The 19,043-nt window shown below is 40.2% G+C and overlaps 1 protein-coding gene across 9 annotated transcripts in view; it reads left to right on the forward strand.

The window, feature by feature from the left end:
- Positions 1 to 3,805: 3,805 nt before the first annotated feature.
- SLC25A26 (solute carrier family 25 member 26) overlaps positions 3,806 to 19,043 on the forward strand; it is a 165,837-nt gene continuing 150,599 nt past the window's right edge. For 3 of the 9 annotated variants that reach the window (XR_004436948.1, XM_033210381.1, XM_033210382.1), the window contains exon 1: positions 3,850 to 4,191. Coding sequence is in view for 4 of the 9 variants with exons in the window: in XM_033210381.1 (XP_033066272.1) it covers positions 4,159 to 4,191 (33 nt within the window). In the remaining 5 variants the exon portion in view is untranslated. Of the gene's footprint in view, positions 4,192 to 19,043 lie in introns of all 9 variants that reach the window. The other 6 variants (XR_004436947.1, XM_033210379.1, XR_004436949.1 and 3 more) reach the window with 4 other exon arrangements.

Here is a 19,043-nt window from a genome sequence, read left to right on the forward strand (position 1 = left end):
TTTCTGCTAGCATTTCATGAAAAGGAAGCCCTAGGTCATGTTTGAAATATCTGTATTTCCTAAAGGGATTCCAGTGGTATCATGAAATACCTGGTAAAGACTTTACCTTGCATAAAAAGAGAGAATATGTACTTCTTCTTGATTTTGAAAGGTACCTGATAAGTTACATTTCCCTCCAGGTTACCAGAAAACGACATCAACACAGTTTTTTTCTTGCAAAGTTAAAGACAATCATTGCATTGAAGAGGAAAATAGGTTTTTTTTCTTAATTTTACTTCAAAGGATGTATTAAATAAAAATTAAAATTTTAAGTCTAGGTTAAATTTTCTGTTAGGGAAAGAATGACATCAAAAACTTCCAGGAACATTAGTAGCTAGAAATAAGATTTATTTTCACTTAGGAGGCTGTAGTAGTATGTATCACAAAATACTTATGCACCTTGATAACTTATCAGTCTCTCATTCATAATATTCAGAATCTCTAACTTAAATAGGAAAATACAGAATAAACTCAGTATTTTCTATATGCCAAGCACTGGACTAAAACTTTCTGTGCATGTATTATTTATTCCTCATCATCCCGTGAGATAGTAACACTTTAATCAACTTTATTGACCTATAGTTTACAATTTTTTTTTTTTTGAGATGGAGTCTCTCTCTGTCACCCAGGCTGGAGTGCAGTGGCCCAATCTCAGCTCACCACAACCTCCGCCTCCTGGGTTCAAGAGATTCTCCTGCCTCAGCCTTCTGAGTAGTTGGGACTCCAGGCACGCACCACCACCCTAGGCTAATTTTTTCTATTTTTAGTAGAGACAGGGTTTCAACGTGTTGGCCAGGCTGGTCTCAAACTTCTGACCTCAGGTAATCCACCCACCTTGGCCTTCCAAAGTGCTGACATTACAGGCGTGAGCCACAGTGCCCAGCCTTATAGTTTACATATACTAAGTACAGCCATTCTAATTGTGCAAGTCAGTGTGTTTTAGTAAATGTATACACCCATGCAACTACTACCACAATAATAACAGATAATATCTTCATCATCGCAAACTATTCTTTTGTGCCCACTTTGTAGTCAATCCTTTGCCTCTACCTCCACCGCCGGGAAACCACTTATATACTTTTTGTCACTATAATTTTGTCTTTTCCAGAATTTCACGTAAGTGGAATCACAATATATGTAGTCTTTTTTTTTTTTTTTACGTTGCATGATTTCAGATTAATCCATGTTGCTTCATGTATCAGTAATTCATGTCCTTTTATTGTTGAGTGATGTTCCATTATAAGGATGTATTGTAATATGTTTATACCACAAGTTGATAGACATTCAGGTTGTTTTCATTTTTTGACTATTATGGATAAAGCTGCTTTGAAATATAATGTAAAAGTATTTGTATAAATGTTGAGTTCTCTTGGGTAAATACCTAAGTGGGGCATTGGATTTTATAAAGGTTGTACCAAATTAAATTCCAAACAGCAATGTATGAGATTTCCAGTTGCTCCTCATCCTTGTCAACACTTGGTCTTTTTTAATTTTAACCACTCTAGTGAGTGTGTATTCATATCTCATTGTGGTGTTCACCGGCATTTCCCTGATGTGGTAACCAGTTTCCAAGACGGCACCCAGTGATCCTCATCTTCCAGTATTTACGCTTTTGGGTAGTCTAGCCCCATGATAAATGTGGATGACCTGTGTAACCAATAGACTATTGCTGGAATGACAACTGAGTAACTTATGAGGACAGGTCATAAAAGACTTTGTAGTTTCTGTCTTGTTCTCTTTCAGACCACTTACTCTAGGAAAAACCAGCTACTATATCATGAAGACACTCAAGCAGCACTGTGGAGAGATCTATGCCATGGGGAATTAAGGCTACCTGCCAATAGCTAGCACTAATGTGCCAGTTATGGGAGTGAGCCATCTTGGAATTGGATCCTCCAGTCTCAATCAAGTCTTACGACATGGCCTTGGCCACCATCTTGACTGTAGTGTCATGAGAATTTCTCAGTCTGAACCACTCAGCTAAATGACTCCTTGATTCTTGATACATGAAAACTGTGTGAGGTAATGTAAGTTTATCGTTGCTTTAGTCTGTTAAATTTTGGGGATAATTTGTTATGCAGAAATAGGCAAATAATATGGATTTTGGTACTTGAAGGTGGGTAGTACTGTAATTCCTAAACTGTGGGAGTGCCATTGGCACCTGATGGTAGGTGAAAGGTGGGAAGACTGTGAGGGAAATGTCAGTGAAAGCTTATTAATAGAACCTTGATGGCCTTTGAGGAGGCTGCCAGTGAGGGTTTATAGGAATGTGAAGTAGGCAGGATTCTAAGGTTGCCCTCAAGATTCCTGGCCCCTAATGTGTTTTGCATAATTACCCCATTGAATGTGAGCAGGACCTGTGAGTATCATAGAACATTACCACCATGACAATATTATATGGCAAAAGGGATTTTGCAGCTACAATTAAGGTCTCTAATCAGTTGACTTTGAGTTAATAAAAATGGAGATTATCCTGGGTAGGCCTGACCAAAACACATGAGACTTTGAAAGACACAAACAGCAGCAACAGAGATTTGTCTGCTGGCCTTGACAAAGTGAACTAGCATGTTTTGAGAGGGCCTACAGGCAGCATAGGGAAAGGTATTCTGGGCAGAGAGAACAACATGGGCAAAATTAGGAGGCTTGAAAGTGTATAGAGTGTTTGTGTGTAGTCCGGCTAGTGGGAAGAGTGACAGGAGACACCAGCTGAAAGGTGTATACCACGCTAAGGAACTGGACTGTCTCCATTGGCAGCAGAGGTGCATTGTAAGCAGGGAAATGACATTACCATCATCTTTAGAGAGTACTTTCTGTGAGCCAGGAACTAGGCTAAGAACTTGAGTGCATTATCTCATTTAATCTATTAATAGTACCGCATGACAAAGTTACTATCATTATCGCCACTTTACAGGTGAGAAAACTTAATCTTGGAAAACTTTTGCCCAAACCCAGCAGGTGATAGCTCAGAATTTGAATTTCATCTAACGTCTAAAGCTATTCTGCGAATCATTTCTAGATCATTTTATCTAGAAGAGAATAAGAATAATTATAAGAATAATTCTAGCAGTGTTATAGAATAGGGATTGAAGAAAGGCCAGGCAAGGAGCCTGTTCAGGTATTATAAGGGTTTTGAGGAAAGATGATGAGGGCATTAAGTATATTTTCAGTGTTTGCTCTGCTGTGTTCTCTGTAGCCACACTGAGTTGGTTACTTGTTGGAGCATCAGGAGCCTCTGCAAAATGAGGACAGTAGCCGTGCTGACATCATAGAGTTGGTGAAAGGATTCAATGAAAAAATGTCTGTCAATCACTTAGCACCACGTCTGAGATGCAGTTGGCCCTTAATATACACAGAAGTTTACGAGATATTTGTTTAATAAAGACAGGTTCACTCCAAGAAATTTTATTAAGTACTTAATAACGTGTGCTTTGAGGTGTACATATGAGTACAACAGCGAACAACATGAGCAGGTAAATAACTGAATAAACTAATAATTTTAAGTACAATAATTGCCTGTAAAGAGAAATGGAGGATGCTAATTTTTAGCTCCGGTCAGGAAACTTTTTAAGTATTTTTCTATATCTTTATTTAATAATCTTCTGATAATGAGTTAATTTAATATAAACTCAGATAAAATTTTTGACAAAACTAAGAGATAAACCAAAATGAAATATCCGATTAGGATGCCGAACCGCGCCTCCAGAGGTTAGTAACGCCCCTCACGACTCCTCAGTCCGCCATAGCCACGCCTCTTTTGGGTTTATAGTTCAGAATCACCCCGGCCTCATTCTACGGCTGCTCTCTCCTGGATCCCAGCCGAGGATCTTTTGCTCGCGAGAGTTCCTCCGTCTAGCTGCACACAACGCTGCTGCTGGAAACAGAGGTAAGGGAATTGCCGAGGCTTAGCTCTTCCACACTCCCCGAGGCCCCGCCCCTCCTCTCTGGCCCTCCTCTGGGCCCGGGTCTTCGGCGTTGCACGTGCAGTTGTTGTGGTTCTACGTCACGTGGTCCCGGAAGTGCACGATAGGCCCGCCTCAAAGATGGCGACGCCCACCGCGCGAGGACGTGATCCGCCTCTGCTCCGGCTTGCATTGTATCCTTGATGAGGTCTGAGCGACCATGGACGGGCCGGGGTTCATGGCATCGCTGGTGGTGAGTGCGGGGCGGCGGGGTGGGTCGCTCAGAGTGCCGGCGTCCGGCATTGGAGCCAGTGGGGTTCTCAGCATTGGCTGTCTTCCGGTTTTGCGCGCTGGACTGTTCTTGGGTTACTGGCAGCCAGATCTGAGAAGGAGCGCGGGGTTCCCAGGCCACTGGCGAGCCTGGTATCAAGGCTGTGTCTGCACTGCAGGTCGTAAGAGACAGGTGGGGGAAGGAAGGGGTACTTGACTCGTTGTCTTTTGCACACTCATTTACTTAAAAGAAAAAAAAAGCTTCTATTATACACTGTTAACTACTCTTTTGGGAATTAAAGAAACGTAACACAACAACAAAAACCTTACTCAAGTCTCTCAAAGCCCTTATATTCGATACTGCCTTTCTTATTTTGCTGCATCTCTTTTAAGTCTTAGAAAATAGCATGTCCATTTTTTCATTCAATACGTAATTTGCTATTTCTGCCTAGGCTTTGGAGAAATATTGATGAGCACACATAGCTAGCTCATCAATAACGCTGCGGAGTCAATAGACAGGCTTAGTATTTAATTCCGTAGCAGAAAACTACGAGCATCAACATGTCTTAACAGAAAAAAACAAACCAAAAAATACACCTTTACCAAATATTTTGGAGCCTCCAGTAGGGCATATTAGATACAGCAGTTAACAAGACAGAGTTTGGCTGCCTACGTTTTCATTGTGTGGAATGGGCAGTGACAGACAATAAATAATTTTAAAAATGATTTCACAGGGAAAAATGGAGGCCCACAGTGATTTATTCACTGAATTATCAAATTTTGGTGTTGCAGGTGTTGAGGATAGCATGGTGAACAAGATATACCTGCTCCTAAGGGTCAGGTGTTAGAGACAAAATAGTAAAATGACTGTTGGGATAAATAACAGGTGGGCTAGGTTCAGCGTGTTAGGGGAATATATGGAAGTCGGGATGTTTTAGCCAGACTTGTAGGATGATAGCTTTAAATCTAGATTTGTTGAAACTTGTATAAGGTAGGTCTTAGAAATATAAAGAATAATGTTACCGCTTTTTTTTTTTTGAAACGGAGTCTCACTCTTCGCCCAGGCTGGGGTGCAGTGGCGCCGTCTTGGCTCACTGCAAGCTCCACCTCCCGGGTTCAGGCCATTCTCCTGCCTCAGCCTCTCCAGTAGCTGGGACTACAGGCGCCCGCCACCAAGCCCGGCTAATTATTTTGTGTTTTTAGTGGAGATGGGGTTTCACCGTGTTAGCCAGGCTGGTCTCAATCCCCTGACCTCGTGATCCTCCCGCCTTGGCCTCCCAAAGTGCTGGGATTACAGGCATGAGCCGCCGCGTCCGGCCAATGTTACCGATTTTTTTTTTTTTTGAGACGGAGTCTCGCTCTGCCGCCCAGGCTGGAGTGCAGTGGCCGGATCTCAGCTCACTGCAAGCTCCGCCTCCCGGGTTTACGCCATTCTCCTGCCCCAGGCTCCGGAGTAGCTGGGACTTAAGGCGCCCGCCACCTCACCCGGCTAGTTTTTTGCATTTTTTAGTAGAGACGGGGATTCACCGTGTTAGCCAGGATGGTCTCGATCTTCTGACCTCGTGATCCGCCCGCCTCGGCCTCCCAAAGTGCTGGGATTACAGGCTTGAGCCACCGCGCCCGGCCCAGTGTTACCGCTTTTAAGGAGCTTTCCTGCCTAGCTGGTGAGACAGCCCTAGTAGTTTGTCAGCTAACATTCTTGTACCAGGAACTGGGGTAAGCGCTTTACATACATTATCCCGTTTAATTCTCGCAGTAATTGAAGTCTTATCCTAATTTTCCAAATGAGGAAACTGGGATACCAAGAGATTAGATAACTAGTTCAAAATCACACAAGTGAGATCCATTTCGTGTGTATAAATATTGGAGCTCATATTCCAACCCAGGTGATGTCACTTGGGAGTCGTGCCCTTATCTGCTTCTTGATACTCTCAGGTCAGCAAAGGTTGCAATTGCTAAAACACAGGTCAGTGCTGCAGTTAACAAAATAATGGATTTAGTATATACTTAATTAAAGTATACACATGCAGTAAAGTATACTTTTTTCCCAATGTATTTACAGAGGGTAAAATTAGGATCAATAGGTGGAAGTTTCAAGAAACTAGATATCATTCCAGGTAAAGGAAAAACATTTTATTTGTTCATTCAGCGCAAGGTTGAGTTTCCATGTATTCTGCCCACTGGGTACTGTGGTGGGCTTTGTGGATACAGTGGCAGATAACCCCATTTCAAGTAGGAAAGAAAGGCCAACAAAACAGTTGCAGTGAATAAGTGTTATGGAAAGAAATGAACTGAAGATGTGACAGATAAGGGAAATATTGGTGACCTCTTAGATGGAGTGACCAAGGAAAGCCATGAAGAGGTGACATTTCAGCTACAACCTAAAAGATGGGAAGGGGCTTGAATTTTTGATGATCAGAGTGGGAGGTTCAGTCATGGGGAATGGCTCAAGTGGAAAGAGCTTAGCATATTCAAGTGGTGAGGCCTAATGGGTAAGGATAACATGGCAGGGGATGGTATGGGAGGGGTAGGCAAAGCCAGCTGAAGTGGGGCTTTGTGGGCTAGGGAAAATAATTTGGATTTCATCTGAAGTGTAATGGAAGCTATTGAAATGTTTTGTTATCAGAGAAGTACAGAAATGGAGTGGCTACTTTTTAATGTCTTCGAGTGCCTTTGAGACAGGGTGAACACTCCTGAGGGAGTTTGGTTTTGCTTACTACTGTGTTACCAGTACCTGGCACTACGTAAGCACTCAGTACTACTTTGAATGAATGAAAAGCTGAGATGATCGCTGAAGTCTTGAAACTTGGATTTGAAGAATTAGATGAGATAACATTACACATGCACAGCAGAGCCTTGCAAGTAGCAGACATTGAAATGCTCCCTTCCTAAAGCTGCTTGAAGAGGACTGAATAAGTGGAAAGCCTTTGGGATGTTAGTTTTCATTTGGAGCACAGAGTGGGCTATCCAGAAGCAAAATTCTCAAAGAGTACATTGATCAGTGTATACTTTTAGGAAAGCAACTGGAGCTAAGTATTAGCAACCTAAAGATATTTATATTAATAACATTTAACTCAGTAAAGACAGTAAGAAGCTACTAAAACATGGGACGGGGGAAGAATTAGGCAAACAATGGGAAACCCTTGGACTAGTCTGCAGCCATAAAAAATAGTGCTTGTGAAGAGAATGTACTATAATTACATGGAAAATGCTTATGAGATAAAATTAAGAGAAAAACATTGCATGTATGTACATTTGCTTGTACCAAATTAAAGCTATGTTAAAACCTATTCCATTCATGGGGGAAAAAAGCCAGATTGAAATACCCAAAATAACACTAAGTATTGTTGGTGGTAGGATTACATTGTGTAAGTCTGTTCTCGTGCTGCTAACAAAGACATACCCAAGACTGGGTAATTTATAAAGGAAAGAGTCTTAATTGACTCACAGTTTCACGTGGCTGGGGAGGCCTCATAATCGTGTGGAAGGCAAAGGAAGAGCAAAGTCACATCCTACCTGGTGGCAGACAGGAGAACATGTGCAGGGGAGCTCCCTTTTATAAAACAATGAGATCTTGTGAGACTTATTCACTGTCACCAGAATAGCATGGGAAAGACCCACCCCCGTGATTCAGTTACCTCCCACCAGGTCCCTCCCACAACACATGGGAATTATAGAGTTACAATTCAAGATGAGATTTGGGTGGGGACACAGAGCCAAACCATATCATTCCACCCCTGGTCTCTCCCAAATCTCATGTCATCACATTTCAAAACCAATCATGCCTTCTCAACAGTCCCCAAAGTCTTAACTCATTTTAGCATTAACTCAGAAGTCCATAGTCCAAAGTCTCGTCTGAGACGAGGCAAGTCCCTTCTGCCTATGAGCCTGTAAAATCAAAAGCAGGTTTATTACTTTCTAGATACAGTGGGGTTACAGGTATTGAATAAATACACCCATTGCAAATGGGAGAGATTGGCCAGAATGATGGGGCTGTAGGCCCCATGCAAGTCTGAAATCCAACAGGGCAGTCAAATCTTAAAGCTCTGAAATGATCTCCTTTGACTCCATGTCTTACATCCAGGTCATGCTGGTGTAAGAGGTGGGTTCCCATGGTTTTGGGCAGTTCTGCCCCTGTGGCTTTGCAGGGTACAGCTCCCCTCCTGGGTGCTTTCATGGGCTGGCATTCAGTGTCTGTGGCTTTTCCAGGCACAGGGTGCAAGCTGTCAGTGGATCTACCATTCTGGGGTCTGGAGGACAGTGGCCCTCTTCTCACAGCTCCACTAGGTGATGTCCTGGTGGGGACTCCCCTATTGGGGCAGCCACATTTCCCTTCCGCACTGCCCCAGTAGAGGTTCTCCAGGAGAGCCCCGCCCCTGCAGCACACCTCTGCGTGGACATCCTGACGTTTCCATACATCATCTGAAATCTAGGCAGAGGTTCCCAAACTTCAGTTCTTGTCTTCTGCACACCCACAGGACCAATACCATGTGGAAGCTGCCAAGGCATGGGGCTTGCATCCTTTGAAGCCATTACCTGAGCTCTACCTTAGCCCCTTCTAGCAATGGCTGGGACACAGGGCACCAAGTCCTGAGGCTGCACACAGCAGGAGGGCCCTGGACCCAGCCCAGGAAACCATTTTTTCCCCTCCTAGGCCTCCGAGCCTGTGATGGGAGGGGCTACCATGAAGGTCTCTGACTTGCCCTGAAGATGTTTTCCCCATTGTCTTGTCAGTTAACATTTGGCTCCTGGTTATTTATGCAAATTTCTGCAGCCAGCTTGAATTTTTCTCCAGAAAATGGGTTTTTCTTTTTTACCACTTCATCAGGCTGCAAATTTTCCAAACTTTTACGCTCTGTCACCTCTGGGATGCTTTGCCACTTAGAAATTTCTTCTGTCAGATATCCTAAATCATCTCTCTCAAGTTCAAAGTTTCACAGATCTCTAGGGCGGGGCAAAATGCTCCCAGTCTCTTTGCATAGCAAGAGTGACCTTTACTGCAGTTACCAACAAGTTCCTCATCTCCATCTGAGCCCACCTTAGCCTGGATTTTATCGTCCATATCACTATCAGCATTTTGGTCAAAGCCATTCAGTTTTCTAGGGAGTTCCAAACTTTCCCACGTCTTCCTGTCTTCTGAGCCCTCCAAACTGTCCCAGACCCTGCCTGTTACCCATTCCAAAGTCGCTCCCACATTTTCAGGTATCTTTATAGTAGCATCCTAGTCTGGGTACCAGTTTACTGTATGAGTCTGTTCTCACACTGCTGGTAAAGACATACCCAAGACTGGGTAATTTATGAAGGGAAGAGGTTTAATGGACTTCCAGTTCCACATGGCTGGTGGAGGGGCCTCACAATCATGGTAGAAGGCAAGGGAGGAGCAAAGTCATGCCTTACATGGCTTCAGATGGGAGCGTGTGCAGGGGAACTCCCCTTTATGAGATCATCAGTTCTTGTGAGACTTATTCACTATCACCAGAAAAGAATGGGAAAGACCTGCCACCATGATTCAGTTACCTCCCACCAGGTCCCTCCCACAACATGTGGAAGTTATGGGAGCTACAATTCAAGATGAGATTTGGGTGGGGACCCAGAGCCAAACCATTTCATATGTGTTCCTTTTATTTTTTTGAGACAAGGTCTTGCTCTGTTGCCCAGGCTGGAGTGCAGTGGCCCTGTCTCAGCTAAAGTGATCTTCCCACCTCAGCCTCCTGAGTAGCTGGGACTAGAGACATGCACCAACCACACCTGGCTAATTTTTTTAATTAAAAAGTTTCTTTTTTTGTAGAGACAGGGTCTTGCCGTGTTACCAGAGCTGGTCTTGAACTACTGGCCTCAAGCAATCCTCCTGGCTCGGCTTAAAAGTGCTAGGATTACAGGCATGAGCCACTGAGCTCAGCCCATGTTGTTGTTATAATTTTTAGAACTTTTTTTTTCGTAGAGAGAGGTTTCACAGGTATGAGCCACCACACCTGGCTGACCCTAAGAATTTTCGTCAAAACATTAAAAACGCTTTGGTTGTAAATATATAGGGGAAAAGTTGCAAAGCTGATGTTTATTTAGTACACTGTGATTAAAAACATTAGAAACATTAATAGCAATTTTTTGAACAAAACCTTATCAACAGTAGTTTGAACATTTGCTTGTGTTCTCATTATGTATTACAGATGAAGCATCTTTTTATACCTTGGCAAGTTGTCATACTGCTTTCTCAGTTTGGATCAACTTCTAACATTTTATTTTTTGTGCTTTTTCCATGTTGTGAGTTTCTTTATTGTGAAGACTTGCTGGCATAACTTACTCTGGGACATTTTCATTCTTTTCATTGCAACTACTTTCCTCATTTATGTTAAGTTTGCTCTCACTTATTTTTTCTAGTTACTTATCTAGATTAATGACAGCAGTGTGAGTATTTCCATGGCCAGTTGTTTCTTCTGTAACACCATTTATGTTTGATTTTCATGTAACTTTGTGTTACCACTTTGCATTTTGTTTTTGCGTTTTCATCTTTGTTCATCAATTTTCTATCTATTTTTATAAAATATCCTGTGCATTTATTACTGGGAGATGAGGTAACACAACTATTTACTTTGCTGTCTGTGCATGAACTGAGTAATATGCAGTGACTTCTGTTAATTGCATTGTGATTTGTAGACTGAACAAGTGGTAACATTTACACTTTATCTGGTTACTCATAGTTAATATGCTGTGGTAACTGAAATTTGCCCTGCGTTGTTGGGAGATTCATGTTATTTAAATAAATCATGGTAACTGAAATTAATGTATATAGGTACCATGCAAAGTGAGGACCGCTTGTAGTTTTTTTTTTTTTTTTTTTTTCTTTTCCTGTTTTTAGTGAGGTGATTTTTGACTGTCATCTGGGGAGCTTTTTCATAATACTTGGGTGTCTTCTCACTGGACCTACACTTCTGCTGAGAACCACTGGCAGGCAGTAGGAGACTTGAGGAGAACAATATGGGTTATGATGGGAGGGGTTCTTGGGTGGAGTGAAGAAAGGTAATATGAATGAAGTATTGGGTATACTATTAAAAGAAGTTTTCTGTTTTTTTGTTGTTCTTGTTTTGCCTCATATCTTTTCTGGATAGTGGCCTCCTAGTTTTCAATTTGGAGTAAAGGGCATCTTTGAAGTAAAGATTATCTCCAAATTTATAAGAAATTGAGAATTACGCTTCTCTTTCTCAGGACTTGTGTGACTTGTTTCTTTTTGGCATTTATGTCAGAGTAAGCAAGTCTTCCCTTTTTGCTTGCTTTTGTGTTGAGCAGGAAATTATCTAAACACAAGTATATTCCAAATTTTGCTCAGCCCGTGGAGCATGCAAAGCACTGCTTGGAGACCACCAGTCATGCAAGGACCACAGTTGAGAACCACTGCTGTGATGGAGGCATTTTTTTGTGCATCTCTGGTACCCAGAGATGGGACTACCTTTTTTTCCTCATTTTTCTTCCTGTTTAAGAAAGGCGTACTTGGAAAGTTTTAGTATTTGATAACTTAGCTGTAAGTGACTTGTTAATGTGCTTTTGTTACCACTTCCAAACCGTACAACTACATGTTGAAAGTTGCTTTAAATATTAAATCTTTTGTAATACAGACAAAATTTGAGTAACATTAATTAAATTCCAAATAAAGGAAAGATAAAAGTTTCACCCACAATTATCTCACCCCCCACAAGTCAACTTTTACACGCCTAACCAGATACATTTGTTGGCCTTTGCTCTGTTATTTGGAGTTGAATTCCTCAAAAATATGGTCCCCCACCTTCATGGATTTAGAGTCTAGTAGGAGGCAGATGCTATACAAAACTTAATTATGTAATTCCACTTGGTGGTAAAACTTAACTGTTTACTGAGCACTTTAAAAGTGTGTATACAACTTTTTCATAGCTGAGGTCATATAGGTACAATTTTATAGTCTACTTAAAAAATTAACATATAAGTTTGAATACAAGAATCATAAAGCAATTTGAACACTAGTATTTCTCTTAAGTTTTTGAAGTTGATGGTGAATGTTCCTGTCATGCATTGCATGATTTGGTTTCTGTTGAGTCAGTTCACTGGGGATTCTTGTCCAGAGAGCAGAATTTGAAAAGAGCTTTTAATTCATTATTGCTAGTGAAAAGTTTGGATTCACAGATTTTAATATATGAATTTGTCAATTGAGTTGAATATAGGAATGTCATCTTCAGTCTTTGGTAAAGTACTCTTTAGGCTTTTGCATGGTTTTTAGTATTTGCATGTCAGTATTGGTAACAGCAAGCTTTGAAGGATGTTTATAGTAACATAATTCTAAAAATAATAGTTCCTGTTTATTGATACTTGATTAAGGGCCAGGCATTTTGCTAACCATATAACAGGTTCATCTAATTGCGTTTAGTTCTCATTTATTTAATTCTCAAAAACTCTGTGAAGTGTAAGTACTCTTTTCCCTGTTTCATGTGTCAAGAAACACAGGCTTGGAGAAGTTAAATAGTTCTGCTAAGAAGACTGATATGGTTTGGCTGTGTCCCCACCCAGAATTTCATCTTGAATTGTAATCCCCATAATCCCCATGTGTCAAGGACGAGACCAAAGGTGGAGGTAATTGGATCATGGGACGATTTCCTCTGTGATGTTGAGTGAGTCTCATGAGATCTGATGGTTTTATAAGTGTCTGGCATTTCCCCTCTTTCAGTCACTGTGTCCTGCTGCCCTGTGAAGAAGGTGCCTACTTCTCCATTGCCTTCTGGCATGATTGTAAGTTTTCTGAGGTCTCCCCAGCAATGCGGAGCTGTGAGTCAACTAAACCTCTTTTCTTTATACATGACCCAGTCTCGGGTATTTCTTCATAGCTGTGTGAGAACAGACTAATACAAAGACCAAGTTGAAATTGAAGCTAGATCTGGTTGATGCCAAAGCTTTGTTCTTAGGCAGTACTTAATTTGAAATAATTCCTGGAGAAATGGAAGAATAATCAAGTCAGATTCTGGAACCATTATTATCGTATTCTTGAGAATACTCTCACTAAAACAAAACGAAACAAAACAAAACTGAACATACACAGTTCTTTCCATTAGGCGGTAATAGTAAGCAGAGGTTTCTGGAGAAGTCCTCCTGAATATTCTACAAAGTGGTCAGGGTGGCTGGGGAATGCTGGGAAGAATAGCAGCAGATAGCTAACCCTGGCTTTTGGTTGTCACAGGTACTGTGGCAGACCAGAACAGGGACCACCGAGCAGTGCTTGACTGCAAGATTTCTTCTGAACATTTCATCTTTTTATAAAGTTTATCTCATCATCCCACGTTTCTATTTTAGTAACCCTGCTACATAAGAGACACTGGGTTATATATTTAGGAAGACAGAGGTGACTAACTGATTTGGTTTCTACTCTGAAGGATCTTCATGTCAGACATCATGGTTAGTACCAAAAGCAAAATATAAACAACGTTATATGCTACAGTCAAGGACATAGCATTTAATTCTGACTGGAAAATTGGGAAAGGCTTTATGAGGAATGTGGCTTTGGGTTGCAGCTTAAGAACCAAGAGGATTTTGTCAGGGGCATGTGTGTGCATGTGTGTATGTATTGAGGTGGAGGCGATGGTGGTCTGCTGGCTGCAACAGGCAGGAGACAAGGATTAGAAGGGAATTTTAGGCCGGGTGCGGTGGCTTATGCCTGTAATCCCAGCACTTTGGGAGGCCAAGGCGGGCGGATCACCTGAGGTTGGGAGTTTGAGACTGGCCTGACCAACATGGAGAAACCGCATCTCTACTAAAAATACAAAAAATTAGCCAGGCGTGGTGGCTTATGCCTGTAATCCCAGCTACTCAGGAGGCTGAGGCGGGAGAATTGCTTGAACCTGGGAGGTGGAGGTTGCGGTGAGCCAAGATCGTGCCATTGCATTCCAGCCTGGGCAACAAGCGCGAAACTCTGTCTCAAAAAAAAAAAAAAAAAAGGAATTTTAGACTGAGAGAAAAACCTAAGCAAAAGCACAGGAATGAGAATTTTTAAGGAAACAACTGGGTGGTGCAGTGGCTCATGCCTATAATCCCAGCACTTTGGGAGGCCAAGGCAGGTGGATCACCTGAGGTCAGGAGTTCAAGACCAGCCTGGCCAACAGGGTGAAACTCTGCTTCTACTAAAAATATAAAAATTAGCCAATCATGATGGTGTGTGCCTGTAGTCTCAGCTACTCCAGAGGCTGAGTCAGGAGAATTGCTTGAACCTGGGAGGCAGAGGTTGCACTGAGCCGAGATCATGCCACTGCACTCCAGACTGGGTGACAGAGCGAGACTCCATCTCAAAGAGGTTGTTTCAGGACATGTTTGAGATGTTCGAGTAGTCAGATTGGTTGAAAACTTCAAGGTCTATAGAGGGTGAAGCTGCAGAGGAGGCAGCTTAGGGTCAGTGGGTTGAGGGTCTTAGTTACCATTTGCTGAGTGGCTTTTATATATCAAGTACAACCAGTAAATTAGAGATTTTTTTTTTTCCAGGGGAAGCATTAATTTTGAATGGCTTAACTTTTATGTATTTGTAATATTCATTACAAAACTTGAGCAAATAAAAGATTAACAAGATAGTAATAATATTTCTCATCCTGAATCTCTTTCCACAGAGGCAATAACTTCTAGCAATTTACTGTTTATGCTTCCAGATTTCTAATTATGCATATACAAATAGTTACACTTTTTTCAAGATGGGATTATATAGCATATTTTGTTTTATAGTTAATTTGATTAATTTAAGAATATAGTGTATGTTTCTGTGCCAATAAGTATGGATTGACCTATTTTTTTTTTTAAATTAGAGACAGGATCTTGCTCTGTTGCGCAAGCTGGAGTGCTGGGCAGTGGCGTGATCATAGCTTATTGCACCTTCACACTCCTGGGCCCCAGTGAGCATCCCATCTCAGCCTCCCAGCAGCTAGGACTGCAGAAATGAGCCACTGCACCCAGCCTACCTTGTTGTTTTAAAGGCTATGTAGCAATTCATTATTTGTGTATAACTTAATTTACTTAACAAGACACCAGTGGATGGACTTTGAGGCTGTTTTCAATTTTTTTATTATTACAGAAATGCTGTAGTAGACATTCTTGTATATTTGTGCATTTATTTCTGTGGAAGAAATGCTTAGAAATAAAATAACTGGGTCAAAGGGTTTGATAATTATTCATTTTGCCAAATTGTCCTCCAGTAGATTACGGTAATGTTTTCATTAACAGTGCCCATACCCATTCTTCATATTTTAAATTTTTTCTAATTGGGAAAGCATTTTGTTTTTATTTGATAATTAATGATGGAGAATCATATTTTCATATTTTTGTTAGTCATTTATATTTTTCTTTTGGGAATTGCCTGGTCCTGTCTTTTGCTATTTTTTGAAAAAGTTCGGTGTACCTTTTTAGTGCCTTCTAAAATATAGATAGTAACCCTTTATTAGAGCCATTGAGTGCCTCCCATTAATATGTGCTGGTGCTGGGAACATATTAGTAAACAAAACAGATAAAGGTCTTATGGTTTAATTGGACTGGTACTGAACAAATGGTCAGAGGCAAAACTATGTAATTAAAATTGTGTTCAGTGCTTGGCAAGAGGATCTAAACCTGAACTGGAGATTAGGGGGCATCTGTTCAAAGTCCTTGAAATGAGGAAGATCAGATGATTTAGAGGAAAAGATCCAGGTGGAAAGAAAGGACTGAGCAAAGGGCACATAGTGCAAGTTTTGGGAGCTGGAGGGGCTCCAGAATTTCCAGAGCCTCAAAGGCTGTGCTAGGGTTTTCTTCATCCTCGGGGCTGTTGGAAAGTTTGGAAGATTTATAGGCTGGAGAGTGGCAAGATGAAATTTGGATTTTATGAAAGTGATGAGTACAGAGAGGCAGCGAGCACTGCAGGGAGAATGAATGGGAAGTGGGGAAGGCGACAAGTATGTCAGAAAGCAGAAGTGGCAGTTCTGCGGTGAGGAAGATGGTGATTCAGGTCATGGGTGGCCACTTCATTGTGGAGGAAACCGAGACTGTCAGGGGAATGTTTCCCTTGAGAAGCCATGTTAATATTATGGCTGGTTCTTCTTAGCTGTCATTTAGGCCCGTGACCTGTGTTGATTTTGCTTAGTTAAATTACGCAGACTTGTTTGATTTGGTTTTGTCCTAAAGGGACAGCGGTGATGCTGTTTTTATGGTGTGCCCTCCTCTTTTTGAGAAAAAAAGTTTTATGGCATGTAATTCTGACCTATCACTTCTCAGAGTAATTGCAGAGCACTAATTAGGCACTTCCTCACTACAGCCTGCCAAGACTTCATACATTTATTAACTTAAGGTAGAGACATGTATTTTATCTATAAGATATTGAGGTCTCAATACATTGTGATGCTCTAGTAAGATTTGCTGGTTATCTGGGTTATGTCCTATTTCTTTGGATTTTTTCTAGTTAGAATTTTCCAGTATAAGCTATCATAAATTATGAAACAAATCACTTACCCGATAACTTTCTGATAAATGATTATAACAAAATAAAATTTTCAGGTTAAAGAATAAGAGTTTGATAGAGTTCTTTATAATTAGGTTGTTACTGGCTTATATATTTTTTACTTATTTACATACAAAACAATATTGATATAGGCATTAAGGTTTTTGTTTAAATCTGAAATATGTGGTTGTGTGGCTAAATATATAGGTATTCTTCAGGTTCTCTGTTAGCTTTTTTTTTTTTTTCAGTCTCATTTGAGTTAAATAGAAGTTTGAAATCGATAGAAGTGATTAGTAATCCTTGAGTCATGTTTTACCAGACAAGTAGATTGAATCTGGTCATTTTTTTCCTCAGGAGTTAAGAATTGTGATGAAAGAAAGGTTAGAGAATCAATACATGTAAAGTAGCCAACTGGATTAAAAGAGTAATTATTGATTAAAATTAGCAGTAGATAGTGTTTCTCTGAATCCTCTCCTAAGATTAAAGAGAAGATGAGAGTGAAGTGCAGCATGTTTTTAAATAATCTAGTCACATGAGACATTTTCACCAGGATTCTATTCTCTCTGTATTTTGAGAAAACGAAGAGGCAGACAAAATGTTTACTTACCAAATTATTATTAGAGACGAGGTCTCCCTGTATTGCCCAGGCAAGCATAGTGGCTATTCATGGGCACAATCATAGCTCACTGTAATCTCAAACTCCTGGGCTCAAGCAATCCTCCTGCCTCAGCCTCCCAGTTAGCTGTGATTACAGGTACATACCACCATGCCTGGCTCTACTTACTGAATTTTATAAAAATCCTGAAACAAGAAGTAAGAAGAATTTTGACGATTGGCCTTTTTGCTTTCCTGCATTACTTGTGAACTTTTTCCCATGACTTAGGGAAGGCCACCTTTATGTCCAGAAAGAAATCCCACATTATTGGATATTCTTTTGGTACTACTTGGTTTCTCTACTGGCACATCTCTGTGCCCTTTTGGGTGACGTCTTCTTAGGTAATTTGCAGAGTAGAACTTCAGGGTCTTTGGGCTTCTTTCATGTCTTTGGGCTGATCATGAAGTATAGTATTACTATTTGTAGTAATGTACTTGTGTAGAGTAAATTAATTTTTAATAATTAACCTGTGCTAGTTAATTTGAAAATAGGTATTGGATTTATCATTAAAGTATTTCATTTTTCCAGTTAACTCCTGGGATGGTTTTATGGTGAGCGGTAAGTAAAGCAGATAGTATTTGCTAGGTACTAAGCTTTGTGGCATCTGCACATTTTGTAAACTTAAAGGATGGAAACAATTGGTTTGAACTTCGGTTGTATGTTTGAATAATACTGATTCTTTTTTTCCTTTGTCATGAAATGTATAGTTTAAAAATGTATATTTTTACTTTTTGAATAGGTGATGTATTCACATGGTTCTGATTTCAAAATATAGCAAAAATTAGCAATTTAGTTAAAGAATTATATAGGAAAGTTTCCTCTTTATAGTGCATTTGTCTGCCTACTGTAAACTGATTTTAACTCACATCTTTAAATGATACCTTTAGATCTGGGTGATCTTTTCATATCAGAACAAATGTTATGTTTTTGTCTTTTTCACTAATAAGTAGTGCATGTGTATTGACTTTTTTGAGACCTACATTTTGAAATGAATGATCCTTGTGAATCTAGATCTGTATTTTAATAATCACACATGTAAGGATTCATATGTATTAGCCTTTCTTTGATGCTCTTTGTGTTCATATTTTTTCAATTTGTTTTCTTTGACTAAGGTGTAATGAGTTTAAACATTCTACATATGTGTCACTATAATCATAAGGTACAGAGTTAGTTCTTAATCAGTTTTTTTCCCCCCAAAATCCATTTAGCAGGAATTAATCAGTTTTTAAAGTACAGCTTCCCCAAAGCAACATGGTATCTCTTGGGAGATGACTAGTTTGGGCCAGATTTTAATTTCCTTTAGAAATTTAGCTCTTTAAAAAAAATCAATTTATTCACTTGATTAAATTATCAAGGAATTTTCAAATACATTTAAAGCCGAAGAGAATACTATATGAGTTCTTAGATGTGTGATTATTAAAATACAGATCCAGATTCACAGAGATCATAAGCTGTTTCAAAATTCCAGTCTGAAAGGAGTCAATTCGGATTCACTGCTTATTGGTTAAGACAACAGTATAACATTTGGTCTGATGTGAAAAGATAAAGATAAATTGTTAAAAAAAAAAGTACATAATAGTGCATATTGTATATCATCTTTTCTTTTTAAAGAAAATGAAACTATATGTTCATACATGCTTGTGTATGTTTAAAGTAACTTCAGAAGGATACAGCAAGAAACCAATAAATGTGGTTTACCTGAGTTATTAGGAACAAGGTT

Source organism: Trachypithecus francoisi, unplaced genomic scaffold (assembly GCF_009764315.1).
Source record: "Trachypithecus francoisi isolate TF-2019V2 unplaced genomic scaffold, Tfra_2.0 Lachesis_group0, whole genome shotgun sequence".
Classification (NCBI taxonomy): Eukaryota; Metazoa; Chordata; class Mammalia; order Primates; family Cercopithecidae; genus Trachypithecus; species Trachypithecus francoisi.